Source organism: Oncorhynchus gorbuscha, linkage group LG02, assembly GCF_021184085.1.
Source record: "Oncorhynchus gorbuscha isolate QuinsamMale2020 ecotype Even-year linkage group LG02, OgorEven_v1.0, whole genome shotgun sequence".
NCBI classification, from domain to species: domain Eukaryota; kingdom Metazoa; phylum Chordata; class Actinopteri; order Salmoniformes; family Salmonidae; genus Oncorhynchus; species Oncorhynchus gorbuscha.
Genome location: NC_060174.1, coordinates 18,371,191 through 18,384,258, shown reverse-complemented (window position 1 = coordinate 18,384,258; position 13,068 = coordinate 18,371,191). Strand labels below are relative to the sequence as shown.

At 40.6% G+C, this 13,068-nt stretch overlaps 1 protein-coding gene across 2 annotated transcripts in view; it reads right to left on the bottom strand.

Annotated features, from left to right (window-relative positions):
- arid3a (AT rich interactive domain 3A (BRIGHT-like)) overlaps positions 1 to 13,068 on the bottom strand; it is a 61,629-nt gene that overhangs the window by 11,487 nt on the left and 37,074 nt on the right. For both annotated transcript variants that reach the window (XM_046303353.1, XM_046303347.1), the window contains exons 2-3: positions 11,258 to 11,994; positions 9,839 to 10,121 (exon numbers count right to left, since the gene is read on the bottom strand). In XM_046303353.1, the coding sequence (XP_046159309.1) occupies positions 9,839 to 10,121; positions 11,258 to 11,607 (633 nt within the window). In that variant the 5' untranslated portion in view covers positions 11,608 to 11,994. The remainder of the gene's footprint in view (positions 1 to 9,838; positions 10,122 to 11,257; positions 11,995 to 13,068) is intronic.

Below are 13,068 nucleotides of genomic sequence, written 5' to 3'. Positions count from 1 at the left end.
AGGGCAGTGGGGGAGGGGAGAGAGAGGCCAGGAGGGGGATGGGAGGAAGCGAGCATGCAGCTTGACTTCACCAGTGTGAGGGGGTGCTGTATATGGAGTGTGAACCTGGGCACATGATCTCTCTTATTCAAATAGTGTATAGTTCCTAGCTGTGTCTCTCCCATGCTAGTTTGTTGCGTTTTCACACGCTTATCAAGTGAACAAGGACAATTCAACAACAACATGTGGCGCAGACTGCTCCCTTTGACTCATTATCACACTCATACTTTGATTTCCAACTCAAAGAGATATAAAACCACAGCACCACCTAAGAAACCACAGTAATGGCAAAGCATCGCAGTGAGAAGAGGTATCTAGCTCCTGCTATGCTGGGTGACTTTGCTAGCTTACTAAATATGTATTGAATTAAAGGAGCAACTTCAGTGTTTATCATTTGTGATTGGTGTGTAGAAACAGATAAGCCATGATTTGTGTCGAGCATTATACCACGCAGTTACCATATATGTTTCACAACCAACAGGCTACATTTCTTTATTAGAAAAAATTGCTCATAATGCTATTTAGGTCCACATTATTGGAATTGGTTTATCGTAGCAAGCAATTTCACTACTTGCCTTCTTGAGAAGATTTCCATTCAAGGGGAATATCAATTGTACAAGTCACGTTAAACTTTCAATAAGCTGTAGGAACAAGAACTGGAGACTACATAATACACTGAACAAGCTTAAGAAGAGGGAACCAGCAAAGTACACTGTCGTTTAAAAAAGTAAAGTTTAAAGTATGTAAATAAAATAAACCCCAACCTCTACTTTTTTTTGTAAATGGATGTTTATCTTTTGTAGTGTGAAGACATTAGCACAGTAAGAATGAACACGGTTCACACCTGTGGATGGTCAATGAATGAATAGCAAGAGCAGTTCCACTCTCTATTTGAATGAACCTGAAACTAGTCTGACAATTTAAAAAAATATTTTTGTCTTCCCTGTTTGTCTCTACCCTCTTTCTACACCCCATACATCATACTGTTGTAACACATTACCAACCTTCACACCACAACCAGTTCGTTATTTTAAATGTCGAATAGCTGAGAAAATGTTCTGAAATTTTCATTTGAGATTTATCTGTACTTTTACCGAGAAAACAAATACATAAACCTCTTCAAAGACATTTTGTCTTGTTTTCAAACCTGAAAACAAATTCAGCCTTTCTACATTTACATTTTAGCAGACACACTTATTCAGAGCAACTAGGGTTAAGTGCCTTGCTCAAGGGCACAATGCGCTTAACCACTAGGCTACCTGAGCACTATACCTAGAGACAGAACCACTGTTGAACATGGCACAACACATTTTTAAAAAGGTGCACCATGTAGAAATCGCTCCCCCATTTCCTGGTTGCTAAAATAAAAATATTTAGTGTCATTTTAGTTTATGTGACAAACAAGCAAAAGAAGTATAGTGTAGAGAGTCATTGTACCATCTAAACAGCTAAGACATATCTTTTCAACAACCAAAAATATTGTACTTTCAGCTGGTGTACAAAACCGAAAGTAAAACAATCAAAAACTAAACATAAGAATGGGAAGCTTCACAGACTTGCTTTCAGAATGACAGATCTATAACTCACATTCTATGTGAATTTGGTTGGGTCGCCCACAAAGCTACACATCCTGACTGAATTCCTGACTTCATAATCCAAGATTCACCTAATGGATAGTGGGTTGGGACAGTATCAAAAGATTTAGACGTAAGCAAATACTCAGAGAAGCAAAAACAAAGCTGTTCCTCCCAGTGAGTATTGCAGCATTTTCTAAGAACTGAAGAGGAGAGGATTGGAAAAAAATAACAACGAACTGCTTTGCTTGGATTAAGAGTAATATGGTGATACACAATGCAAAGGGTAGCATAGCAAGTGTAATATGTTTGAATTCTGTCAATTAATGGAGTCAATGAAGGAATCCTGCATAGGGCCAACGTCAAAGTAATAATCATGTCTTTCATTGGATATATTTACAGTTGATGTGAAAATAGAGTGAACACCACTTGACGATACATACAAGACATGGAAATAGAATGAACACTATTCAATGACACATGTATCCCATTCCCACTAACCTCAGCTGTTCTTACAGTACATACAGCCTGTATAGACTTTGATAAGAATGTGGAACAGTTGGCAGCTTGTGAGAGCGTCTAGATTGCTAACTGTATGACGATGTATTAAGGGCCTAACCTAACTACACAGTCTAATGAATAGTATTAAGTTTATAAATGCCAAAGAAGGTAGGGCGGAACTTTGAGCAAGCTGCAGTTTCACATGTGAGCAATGTGAGTGGATGGGGAAATGTTTGATTGGCACGAACAAGAACAGGCTCTAAGAAGACAACATCACCTAACCAAACAAACTGGTCCCAGTGCCTGTGTTACCAAACAGGACCGGCAGACAATCTGAAGGGAACAGAAGACATGTCTGGCGAGAAAGGCTCTGGTTGTTAGCAGAGTGTCAATCAGAATGATTGATAACCTTGGCTATGAGGGTGATGGATAACGACAGCCCAGGTCACGCCCCCCACACCCTCAGCAGCCCTTTCCATGTGGCTCTTTAGGGAAGGAGATGTCCTGGTCAGTTAACACTAGTTACCACAGCCACAAAGTCGAAATTGGCTCTATCGTATAAATTTATGAAATGTCCTTCATAAGGTTAGCAGTGTGGTTAAGGTTAAGTTTAAAACCAGATTTGAATTAATTAAGATAATTGTCAAAATAGGTGGGGTTTAGCCATAATTTTGTGGCTGTGGTAACTAGTGACATCTGCCCTGGTTGTGTTGGCCGGGCCATCCAGATCAATAGGTTGGATGGGTAAAACTTTTAACCTGTGCTAACCCTTGATCATAGGGCACCCACAATTGTCCCAGCCAGCGTCGAAAGGCCGTCATTGTAAATAAGAATTTGTTCTGAACTGACTTGCCTAGTTAAATAATGGTTATATATATATATTTTTTTAAATTAAATAAAATTGTCCTCTCCTTGTCAGCTGCCATGTTGTGGTACCGACCTGAATTTGTCAAATAGAAACAAATTTTTTCATTGCAAAACATTTTCAGTTTGCAGTAAATGGCAGTAAATGTTTTGCAACAGAATCAGCGTAATGAATACACCCCAGGGGGAGTCATGACAATGCCCACTGTTGTGACTTGAATCCTAACCATCTTTCAGAAGTGGATAGGATCAAAACTGTTTCAAGCTATTTCAAGGCGACAGAGCACAAACATGGTCTTTGTAAGGATATGGATGTTTCTATAGATGACTTCTTTCATAGACGTCATAACTTTGTTTGTTGACACTTCAATAGTAACCATTCAATAGTAATCACATTTTTACCAGAGTATTTTGGCACAAGGTTACATTCTAGTCTTTCATACCGTAAGAAGCTTGAGCCTTGTATAGAAATGTACAGATTAGACACAACAAACGACGCAGGTCATCCACAAAGAAAGATATATGGTTTGAGAGGTTGGACTCAGTCTAGCAACGTCAAACATATTTCGTTATTTTTTTGTTGCTTTAGCCAATAAAGCAAATTCATGTTGTATAATCTCAATCCACTCCCTGACAATGTATTAGTTGACAAGTCACGGTTAAATCAAATCACTTTCTGAATAAATACAAAGCTAGGTTTTCCCAAATAACTAAAGACACTATGTAGATGCCTTGAAACTATACAAAAAAGGCCAAATGCCAAAATGGGAACAGAGAAAAATAAATGCTGACCTTTATTGCAATCATTGTTTACATTCCTGCAACTAGCTACCCCCCTTCAACACCATATTGAGCGCCTGCCAATTTCCAGAATCCCCTTGGCTGCACAGTTCTGACATCAGCTGCAAAGCAACTAGATACTGGACACTTTAAAACACTCCACTTCACAGCCAAAAGCCAGTATTCACTGCACTTGTACTGCTTGGCTGCTGTTCAAACTGCTCTCTCTCTCTCTCCCTCGCTCCCTCCCACACCCTTTAGTTACATCCCTCTGTTTCTCCTTGACTCATCAGGAAGACTTTAATAGGTCTTCCCATGCCACTGTTTGTTTTGTTTAAGCCGTTGTTTTTATGGGATGCCTAGTTCCATTAACCCTGTTCTTTCTTTGTGTTAAAACAAAGTCTGTCACACACCCAAAGGTTCCCCAGGGCACTTCATGGCCGATAGTTTGACGACAGAATTTTCCAACAGACATTCAGCATATCCTCCAATGATCTGTCATGCACTGCATACAAATGATCACACAAATAAATGCTGTGAGAACTGGATGCAATACATCACTGACTTTGCTTAAGTCTGGATTTTATTCGTTTACAGTGTCCTCCGTCATTATTATTTTGGCTCTATAGTTCAAAAGTTGGGATTTTATATCGAACAATGAGGTTCAAGTGAAGACTGTCAGCTTTAATTTATAAAGGACAGCACGTTTTATAAAGGACAGCACTTTTTGTATATAGTCCCCCCAAATTAGGGGAGCAAAAGCTTTGAGACAAATTCACTTATATGTGTATTAAAGTAGTCAAAAGTTAAGTATTTGGTCCCATATTTGTAGCACACAGTGACTACATCAAGCTTGTGACTCTACACACTTGCTGTATAATTAGGTTGTTTCAGATGATTTTGTGCCCAATAGAAATGAATGATAAATAATGTACTGTGTCATTTTGGAGTCACTTTTATTGTAAATAAGAATAGAATATGTTTCAATACACTTCTACATTAATCTGGATGCTACCGTGAATATGGATAATCCTGAATGAATTGTGAATAAGGAGTTAAACATTTTTAGACTCACAAATATCACCCCAAAATTCAAACCTCCCCTATTATTGTAATGGTGAGATGTTAGCATGTCTTGAAGGTATGATATTTGTGCGTCTAACTTTCTCACTCATCATTATTTACGATTAATTCAGGATCATCTGTAATCATGGTAGCATCCACATTAATGTAGAAGTATTTCGAAACATATTCTATTGTTATTTACAATAAATGTGACTCCAAATTGATACAATACATAATTTACCATTAATTTCTATTGGAATATGTACAATTAACAAAAAAAATACTTAACCTGATATGGATGAAAATACCCTAAAATTAAAGCAGTTGCACTTTAACCTCAGTCATTTTTAGATTTCAAATTCAAAATTTTAGAGTAGAGACAAAATAAAAAAAAATGCTTCACTGTCCCAATAATTACGGAGGGCACTATATATCAGGCCAATTGACTTCTTTTGTACGAGCGAATCCTTTTAGGCTACATGGTTTCAGAGGCAAACTGTTTTACAGTGGTTACACCAATAGAAAAAGGCTTGAGTCACATTTTGAGCAATACTTTGTGTAATACAAGGATGTACCACTTACAGTGCATTTGGAAAAAATTCAGCCCCCTTGACTTTTTCTACATTTTGTTACATTACAGCCTTATTCTAAATTGATGAAACCCCCCCCCCATCAATCTACACACAACACCCCAAAATGACAAAGCAAAAACAGGTTTAGACATTTTTGCAAAAACCAAAAAAGCATTCAGAACTTTTACTCAGTACTTTGTTGAAGAACCCTTGACAGTCTTCTTGGGTATGCCATGATTGTTTTGTTTTTTAAATTACAAACATTTAAAAAAAAAAAGTTTTTTCTTTGTCATTATGGGTTATTATGTGTAGATTGATGAGGGAAAAAAACGATTTAATACATTTTAGAATTAGGCTGTAACAACAAAATGTGGAAAAAGTCAAGGGGTCTGAAAACTTTCAGAATCCACTGTATAGGTTACACATTTCAGGAGTTAACATCAAGGAATGCCATCGATATAGGAGTAGTATCAGCAGAATCACGCTGGCGAGTAATCCCAATAAGTGTCACTTTGTGGCATTGTCTCCAATTCATCCTGCATTTCCTGGGGTCAACGCCCTTCTCCCCCATTCCGTGTGTTGGTGCGTGCAAATCAATATTTAATACCAACTCCCTGATAATAATGAGTGCGATACATTTTAAAACAGATACTCTCTTTACTGTCCATCTGTGTTACATCTGACCTGCTGTTTGTATTTAAAAAACAGGACAGGGTACATCAAAGTCTTTTCTGCTTTGGAGTTTTATAGCCGGAGGATGAATGTGTAATGAAAGGAGAAGGGGTAGGCAATGGACAGTGGGGAGGTCAACACTCTCCGCCTCGTTTGTGGATGAGCAACAGATTCCCCTTCAACAAAATTACTGTTGTGGTTAGTCAAATTCAGGAAAGAGGAACATGGTAATTGTTATTCTAAAAGGCCCAAAATTTGAGGTTTTGTCTGGAATTGTGCTATAAAAGTAGGGGCCTGGTGGATTGTCAATTAAGATGCAATTATTTTTACTGGAGTATTTCTCTGTAGGTAAAAACAGCTTGCAATTTATTTCCTCACATTTTTAGAGTTGGACATGTTTGTTACAGAGGTCTGAATGCACGGCATGCTGTGATAATAATTTGTACATGTTTCAAGGTGTTAAAACAAAATACAAGAGGTGAATATGTAAGTCTTCACACTAGCCGCAGGGTTAATGAGCTGCAGGGGGTAAAGCCACACAACAAACAAGACTGTAAATTAAACATGGGAGGTAAAACATAGAGTTTACCCTCTGGTGATTGAGCACCAAGCTGCTTCAGAAATGGCACTGTATTCCCTATACAGTGCACTACTTTCTGGCCAAAAGTAGTACACTATATTATTATTTAACCTTTATTTTGACAGGGAAGACATATTGAGACCTAGGTCTCTTTTCCAAATGCGCCCTGTATAACAAGATATAAAATACACATTAAACTAGCACCCCCCCAAAAAAGATAAATATATATACACACAGTGCATTCAGAAAGTATTCAGACCCCTTGACTTTTTCCACATTTAGTTACATTGCAGAAAATAACCCGACGGTCACTCTGACAGACCTCCAGATTTCCTCTGTGGAGATGGGAGAACCTTCCAGAAGGACAACCATCTCTGCAACACTCCACCAATCAGGCCTTTATGGTAGAGTGGCCAGACGAAAGCCACTCCTCATTAAAAGGCACATGACAGCCCGCTTGCCATACGGCACCTAAAGACTCACAGACCATAAGAAACAAGATTCTCTGATTTGATGAAACCAAGATTGAACTCTTTGGCCTGAATGCCAAGAGTCACGTCTGGAGGAAACCTGGCACCATCCCTACGGTGAAGAATGGTGGTGGCAGCATCATGCTGTGGGGATGCTTTTCAGTGGCAGGGACTGGGAGACTAGTCAGGATCGAGGGAAATATGAACGGAGCGAAGTACAGAGAGATCCTTGATGAAAACCTGCTTATGAGCGCTTGGGACCTCAGACTGGGGCGAATATATACCTTCCAACAGGACAACGCAGAAGTGGCTTCTGGACAAGTCTCTGAATGTCCTTTTCATACATTTGCTAAAAAGGTATGAAAACCTGTTTTTGCTTTGTCATTATGGGGTTTATTCCCATAATGGGGCCTAATTACTTTCCGAATGCACTGTGTGTATATATATATATATATATATATATATATATATATATATATACGTATATATACACACACACACACACACACACACCACAAATAGGAAATAGGGTGACATTTTGGACAGTGCTGATCAGTGGAAGTAGGCTAGCCCAGAAAGCACCAGATTCTCGTGTCATGTTATTGTGATAACGAACGGGTATGATGACCTCTGCCTTATCAGATGTTGAACTGTAACAGATACATGTAGGCCTACAAAAAAAGAAAAAGATCCTCCCTCATGTGTTTGATGGAGTAAACAACAGTGAATGGAAAGAGGTCCGGGTAGTAATAAAAGAAGTGCTGCCATAACAAAATATCAGGGGGCAGGTGTATGTACAGGCGCCAGGGGGTAGGGATGGGTGTCACTAAAATAACACAGCTCAAATGGCACTCTACCAGGGGCAAATCAGTTTCGTTGGCAAAAAAGTATCCACTGCTGGTATAATTTGATATCCACCCAACGAATCCTTTTTGTAATTCAGCTGCCTCCTTATGCTGCCGGCAGATATCTTCTATCAGTGGCTACTGGCAACCTGCCTCGCCTCAATTTTGATTAATTGATGACCACATTTTTAATCAGACCTCCGTCCCCACCACATGGGGGCTAATTTAGTCTGACCTTTCCACATGGCCAGGTTTGGCTAAAGGCAGCTATACACTGGCTGTCATCTAGCACTTACCTGAATGTCTAGTTTTTAATGTAGGGCTTACATTTCTGTTGGAATGGTTCCAATTGACAGACTGATAGAGACATGCAACATTTCTGAGAGGGTCTGGATCCTGAATGGCCAGATTAGCACTCTCCCTCAGGCACATTCCAACTGCCTCCACCCACCTGCCCAAAATAAATGGTACAGTCTTAACCCCTTCCTCCCCATGGAGAAGCACACGCCAGACCATCACAGCACTTCTACTCAGCTACTATCAACAAGAAAACACATTTAACATGTGTTTGTTTAACATAAAAATGAAGGTGGAAAATACATAAAGTTTGAGTTACAGAGTTCCGTGTGGGGGGGGAATTATGCAGAGAAATAAACTGAATTCCGCAGAGTCATTAACATTGGATTGCGTAAAATTATCTGAATGGAACTCTCTTTTTTAAATTTTTTTACCTTTATTTAACTAGACAAGTCAGTTAAGAACTAATTCATGTTTTCAATGACAGCCTAGGAACAGTGGGTTAACTGCCTTGTTCAGGGCCAGAATGACAGATTTTTACCTTGACAGCTCAGGGATTTGATATTGCAACATTTAATTTACTAGTCCAACGCTCTAACCACTAGGCTCCCTACCACCCAGTTATTGATTATATAACTGTCAACAATATAATATAGATTCTGGGGTAACCATGATATAACTCAGATTGTTACGGCAACGCTGACATGTCATGATAACATGTGGTAGAACATGCCCAATTCCATACATTTTGCCTTGGGTCTCAACACAGAGAACCATGTACTAAATAATTTCACCAAATACGCAAGTATCAAAACTATATTGTCATTATTACATAACTTCTGAAGTATGTGTAAAAATGACAATATGTGTAGCAAACATTTAACTTGTATTTCCCTATTTAAAAAAATACCCTGTGGCAGCATTTTACAGAGGATGGCTTATGTAAAATGTGCATATAGCAGCTAGGTATATTTTGTGGTTGGTTGAACTTTGTTTTCACACAAGAGAAATTATAATTTATGTTTAAATAATGAAATTCACTACTCTTTATCAATAGCTAACCTAACCTTTAGCATTAGCTACAATGGAAACATACATGTATGCAGTGTATTATGTTCTCTTCTTTCTGGTCCACCTCAACATAGCCATATCGCTATGCTCGAACACAGCTTCTCACAACGGAAATCCTTCACATAAAAACAATCCCACTGTATCTATACAACAATTTCAACAGGGTCTCCAAACCATATCAAAACCAATGCAGTGTTTACAGTAAATATGAGCCTGCTAAGGACGGTTAAAGGTAGACTCAGCAATATGACATCATACACAGCTAGGCGACTTCCTGCTTACATCAACAGCATTCAAATTTCCTACGACCCTTTCCAATGTGAGCATGCCTCAAGGGAGGGAGGTTTCAAATTGGAGAGCCGAACTGAAGAGCTTAGTGGCCTTCTTGGCAAATATTGTCTTCCGTTGATGTCTGGAAGCAGGAAGTCACCCCTGCTGTGTATGATGACATCATACAACTGAGTATACCTACCTACATGTACCTACCCACTATTACCCCCCCCCCTACCTGTCTAAACTGCTCTTCGTAAGTCCAGTCTCCGTGGTCCTGGCCGCCCAGCTGGCTGTGGGATCCGTGTGGGGGGAGGATGGCCACTCTGGGCTCCTGGTCTGGGCGGGTCCCGGTACGAGGCCGGGCCTGCTTCAGCAGCTGGGAGTGGGCGTGCAGCTGACGGTGGGGCAGCAGCAGGGCCAGCGCCTCCCGGCCCGTGGGAAGCCCCTCGTCCACCAGCTCGTCCTCATAGTCCTCCTCCATCTCCCCCTCAAAGTCCTCCTCATCCCACTTCTGCTTTCTGCAGCCGAGAGAAAGAGCCATGCCAGCCACGTTACAACACAGTACACAAACTGGTATTTACCAATGTACTGGTGTTTGGGTGACTTGGAATGATCTCCAAAAGTCCTTAAAGCTGCTGGATTTGGTGCCTCTAGGGCAATTCAGGCATATGTTAGAGGGCCTTTTTACTAAAGAATGTGTTTGTTTCATATTATTGTGTTTTGATTTTCATGTTTTGCATTTGCTTTCATGTAGTGTGTAATTGATGAGTATATAGATATGTAGTGTGTAATTGATGAGTATATAGATATGTATTGTGTAATTGATGAGTATATAGATATGTATTGTGTAATTGATGAGTATATAGATATGTATTGTGTAATTGATGAGTATATAGATATGTATTGTGTAATTGATGAGTATATAAATATGTATTGTGTAATTGATGAGTATATAGATATGTATTGTGTAATTGATGAGTATATAGATATGTATTGTGTAATTGATGAGTATATAGATATGTATTGTGTAATTGATGAGTATATAGATATGTATTGTGTAATTGATGAGTATATAGATATGTATTGTGTAATTGATGAGTATATAGATATGTATTGTGTAATTGATGAGTATATAGATATGTATTGTGAAATTGATGAGTATATAGATATGTATTGTGTAAATGATGAGTATATAGATATGTGTTGTGTAATTGTTGTTTATTGATGTGTTGGACATGGTCGTCATTGTAAATACAAATTTGTTCTTAATAGACTGACCTGTATAAATAAAAGGTAAAACATTTAAATAAAACTTATGTAAGCACTCGTGAAATAACGAGGACAATGATTATTTTGATGGAAAGCTAGCTAACACACTATTGAAACTTTAAAAAGGTGTTGCGTGACAGTATATCGGCTAGGCTAAAAGGTAAAGATTGGGAACATTTGAATAAACTTACAAAGGTCAAACGAAACCCTAGACCAGAGCAAAGCACCCAGTCAGACTTTCAAGGTTAGTCATTTAGCAGACACTCTTATCCAAAGTGATTTATTAGGGTTAAGTGCCTTGATCAAGGCTTGGGGATTCAAACTAGCGACCTATCGGATACTGGCCAGGCATAAGCATGTATAAGCATGTGGCAGTCCTACTCACATCATCTCCTCTTCCTCAGAGCCCATCATATCTTTGTACTGCTCCCCTTCCTCCTCCTCGTCATCATCCTCGTCTTCCTCGTCCTCTCCCCCGCTGCTGCGCTCTGACATGGGGCTGTCTGAGGCCCTCTGCAGCCCGGCCGCCACCGCCCTCATGGCTGCCAAGGCCGCCATCTGGGCGTGCTCTGACTCCGGGGTGGGGCTTCCCATCAGCTGGTCCCCAACGCCAGCGGTGGTCCGGCCGTGACCCTGCGGAGAGCCGTGCTGCTGCAGCTGCTGTTGCTCCAGTTCCATCAGCAACTTTGCCCTCTGCTGCCTGTGCAGGTTCTCCATCACGGCTTGAAGCTTCATCTCAAGGGAAAGTGATGCACCGGCTGGGGGTCTCCTTCCCCTCCTCCCCCTGAATAGCTCCAGACACAGGGGCTGGTGGGGGCTGCTGCCTCACTAAGTCCTGATGCTGAGGGGCTGGATGAAATGCCTGACCAGCTAACTCAGCGGCAGGAGCGCTCTCTTGATGGGTAGGTAAGTTAGGTCCTCGAAGAGCGGGAGGGGTTCTTAGAGCAATGAAACATTCACTCAGACACTGTCCACAGCTCGAGCCAGAAGTCTCTAGTACTGTTTCTCTGTGCAGGGAAGGGAAGGCCCGTGGAGAGTCCCTGTGAGTGCCGTACTTAGGCACTACCGGCTGAAGTGGTGGAAATCTCTATGTGGACCACACCGTAATGGCTTTACCAGGGCCTGTGGGAAAGAGACGAACGTGAGAAAAAGCTTTAGCCACTGCTTCAACATTGTTTCTCATGTCAGTTAGCCAATATGGTTGGTTGGTTGCAGACAGTCTACATGCTGGTTTCAGTTGATGTGTCAAATTCAAAAAGTATTCAAAGAGAAAGTAAAAATAGTAACAAGTGTGTTACATAGATAAACTATTTTCTATATTTCCCTCTCTTTTTTGTTGAATTTTACCCCCTTTTTCTCCCCAATTAGTGTCCAATTATTAGTAGTTACTATCTTGTCTCATCGCTACAACTCCCATACGGGCTCGGGAGAGACGAAGGTCGAAAGTCATGCATCCTCTGAAACACAACCCAACCAAGCCGCACTGCTTCTTAACACAGCGCGCATCCAACCTGGAAGACAGCCGCACCAATCTGTTGGAGGAAACACTGTGCACCTGGTGACCTTGGTTAGCGCGCACTGCGCCCAGCCCGCCACAGGAGTTGCTGGTGCGCAATGAGACAAGGATATCCCTACCGGCCAAACCCTCCGTAACCTGGACAATGCCAGGCCAATTGTGCGTCACCCCACGGACCTCCCAGTCGTGGCCGGCTGCGACAGAGCCTGGGCGCGAATCCAGAGTCTCTGGTGGTACAGCTAGCGCTGCGATGCAGTGCCCTAGACCACTGCGCCACCTGGGAGGCCCATATTTCCCTTAAAAACATAACAATTAAAAAAAAGACTTCTAGCCAATCTATCTATGGGTAGCAGGGTTGACGAGTTATTTGTATTTATTATGGATCCCCATTAGCTGCTGCCAAGGCATGAGCTACTCTTCCTGAGGTCCAGTAAAATTAAGGCATTTATACAATTGAAAAAAAACCATTACAATACATTCAGTACAGATTTCACAACACACTAAGTGTGTGCCCACTACGTGTTATGCTCAACACACTCAGTTTTCCCAACAAAACACCAGAAAATAACCAAAAAGGGTAGAACCAGCGAACTGCTTTCACACTGATTTGACAATTAGATGTTCAATGTTTGTTCTGATTTAGATAGTTTGTTTTACCATATTAAAATGTTACAGGATTG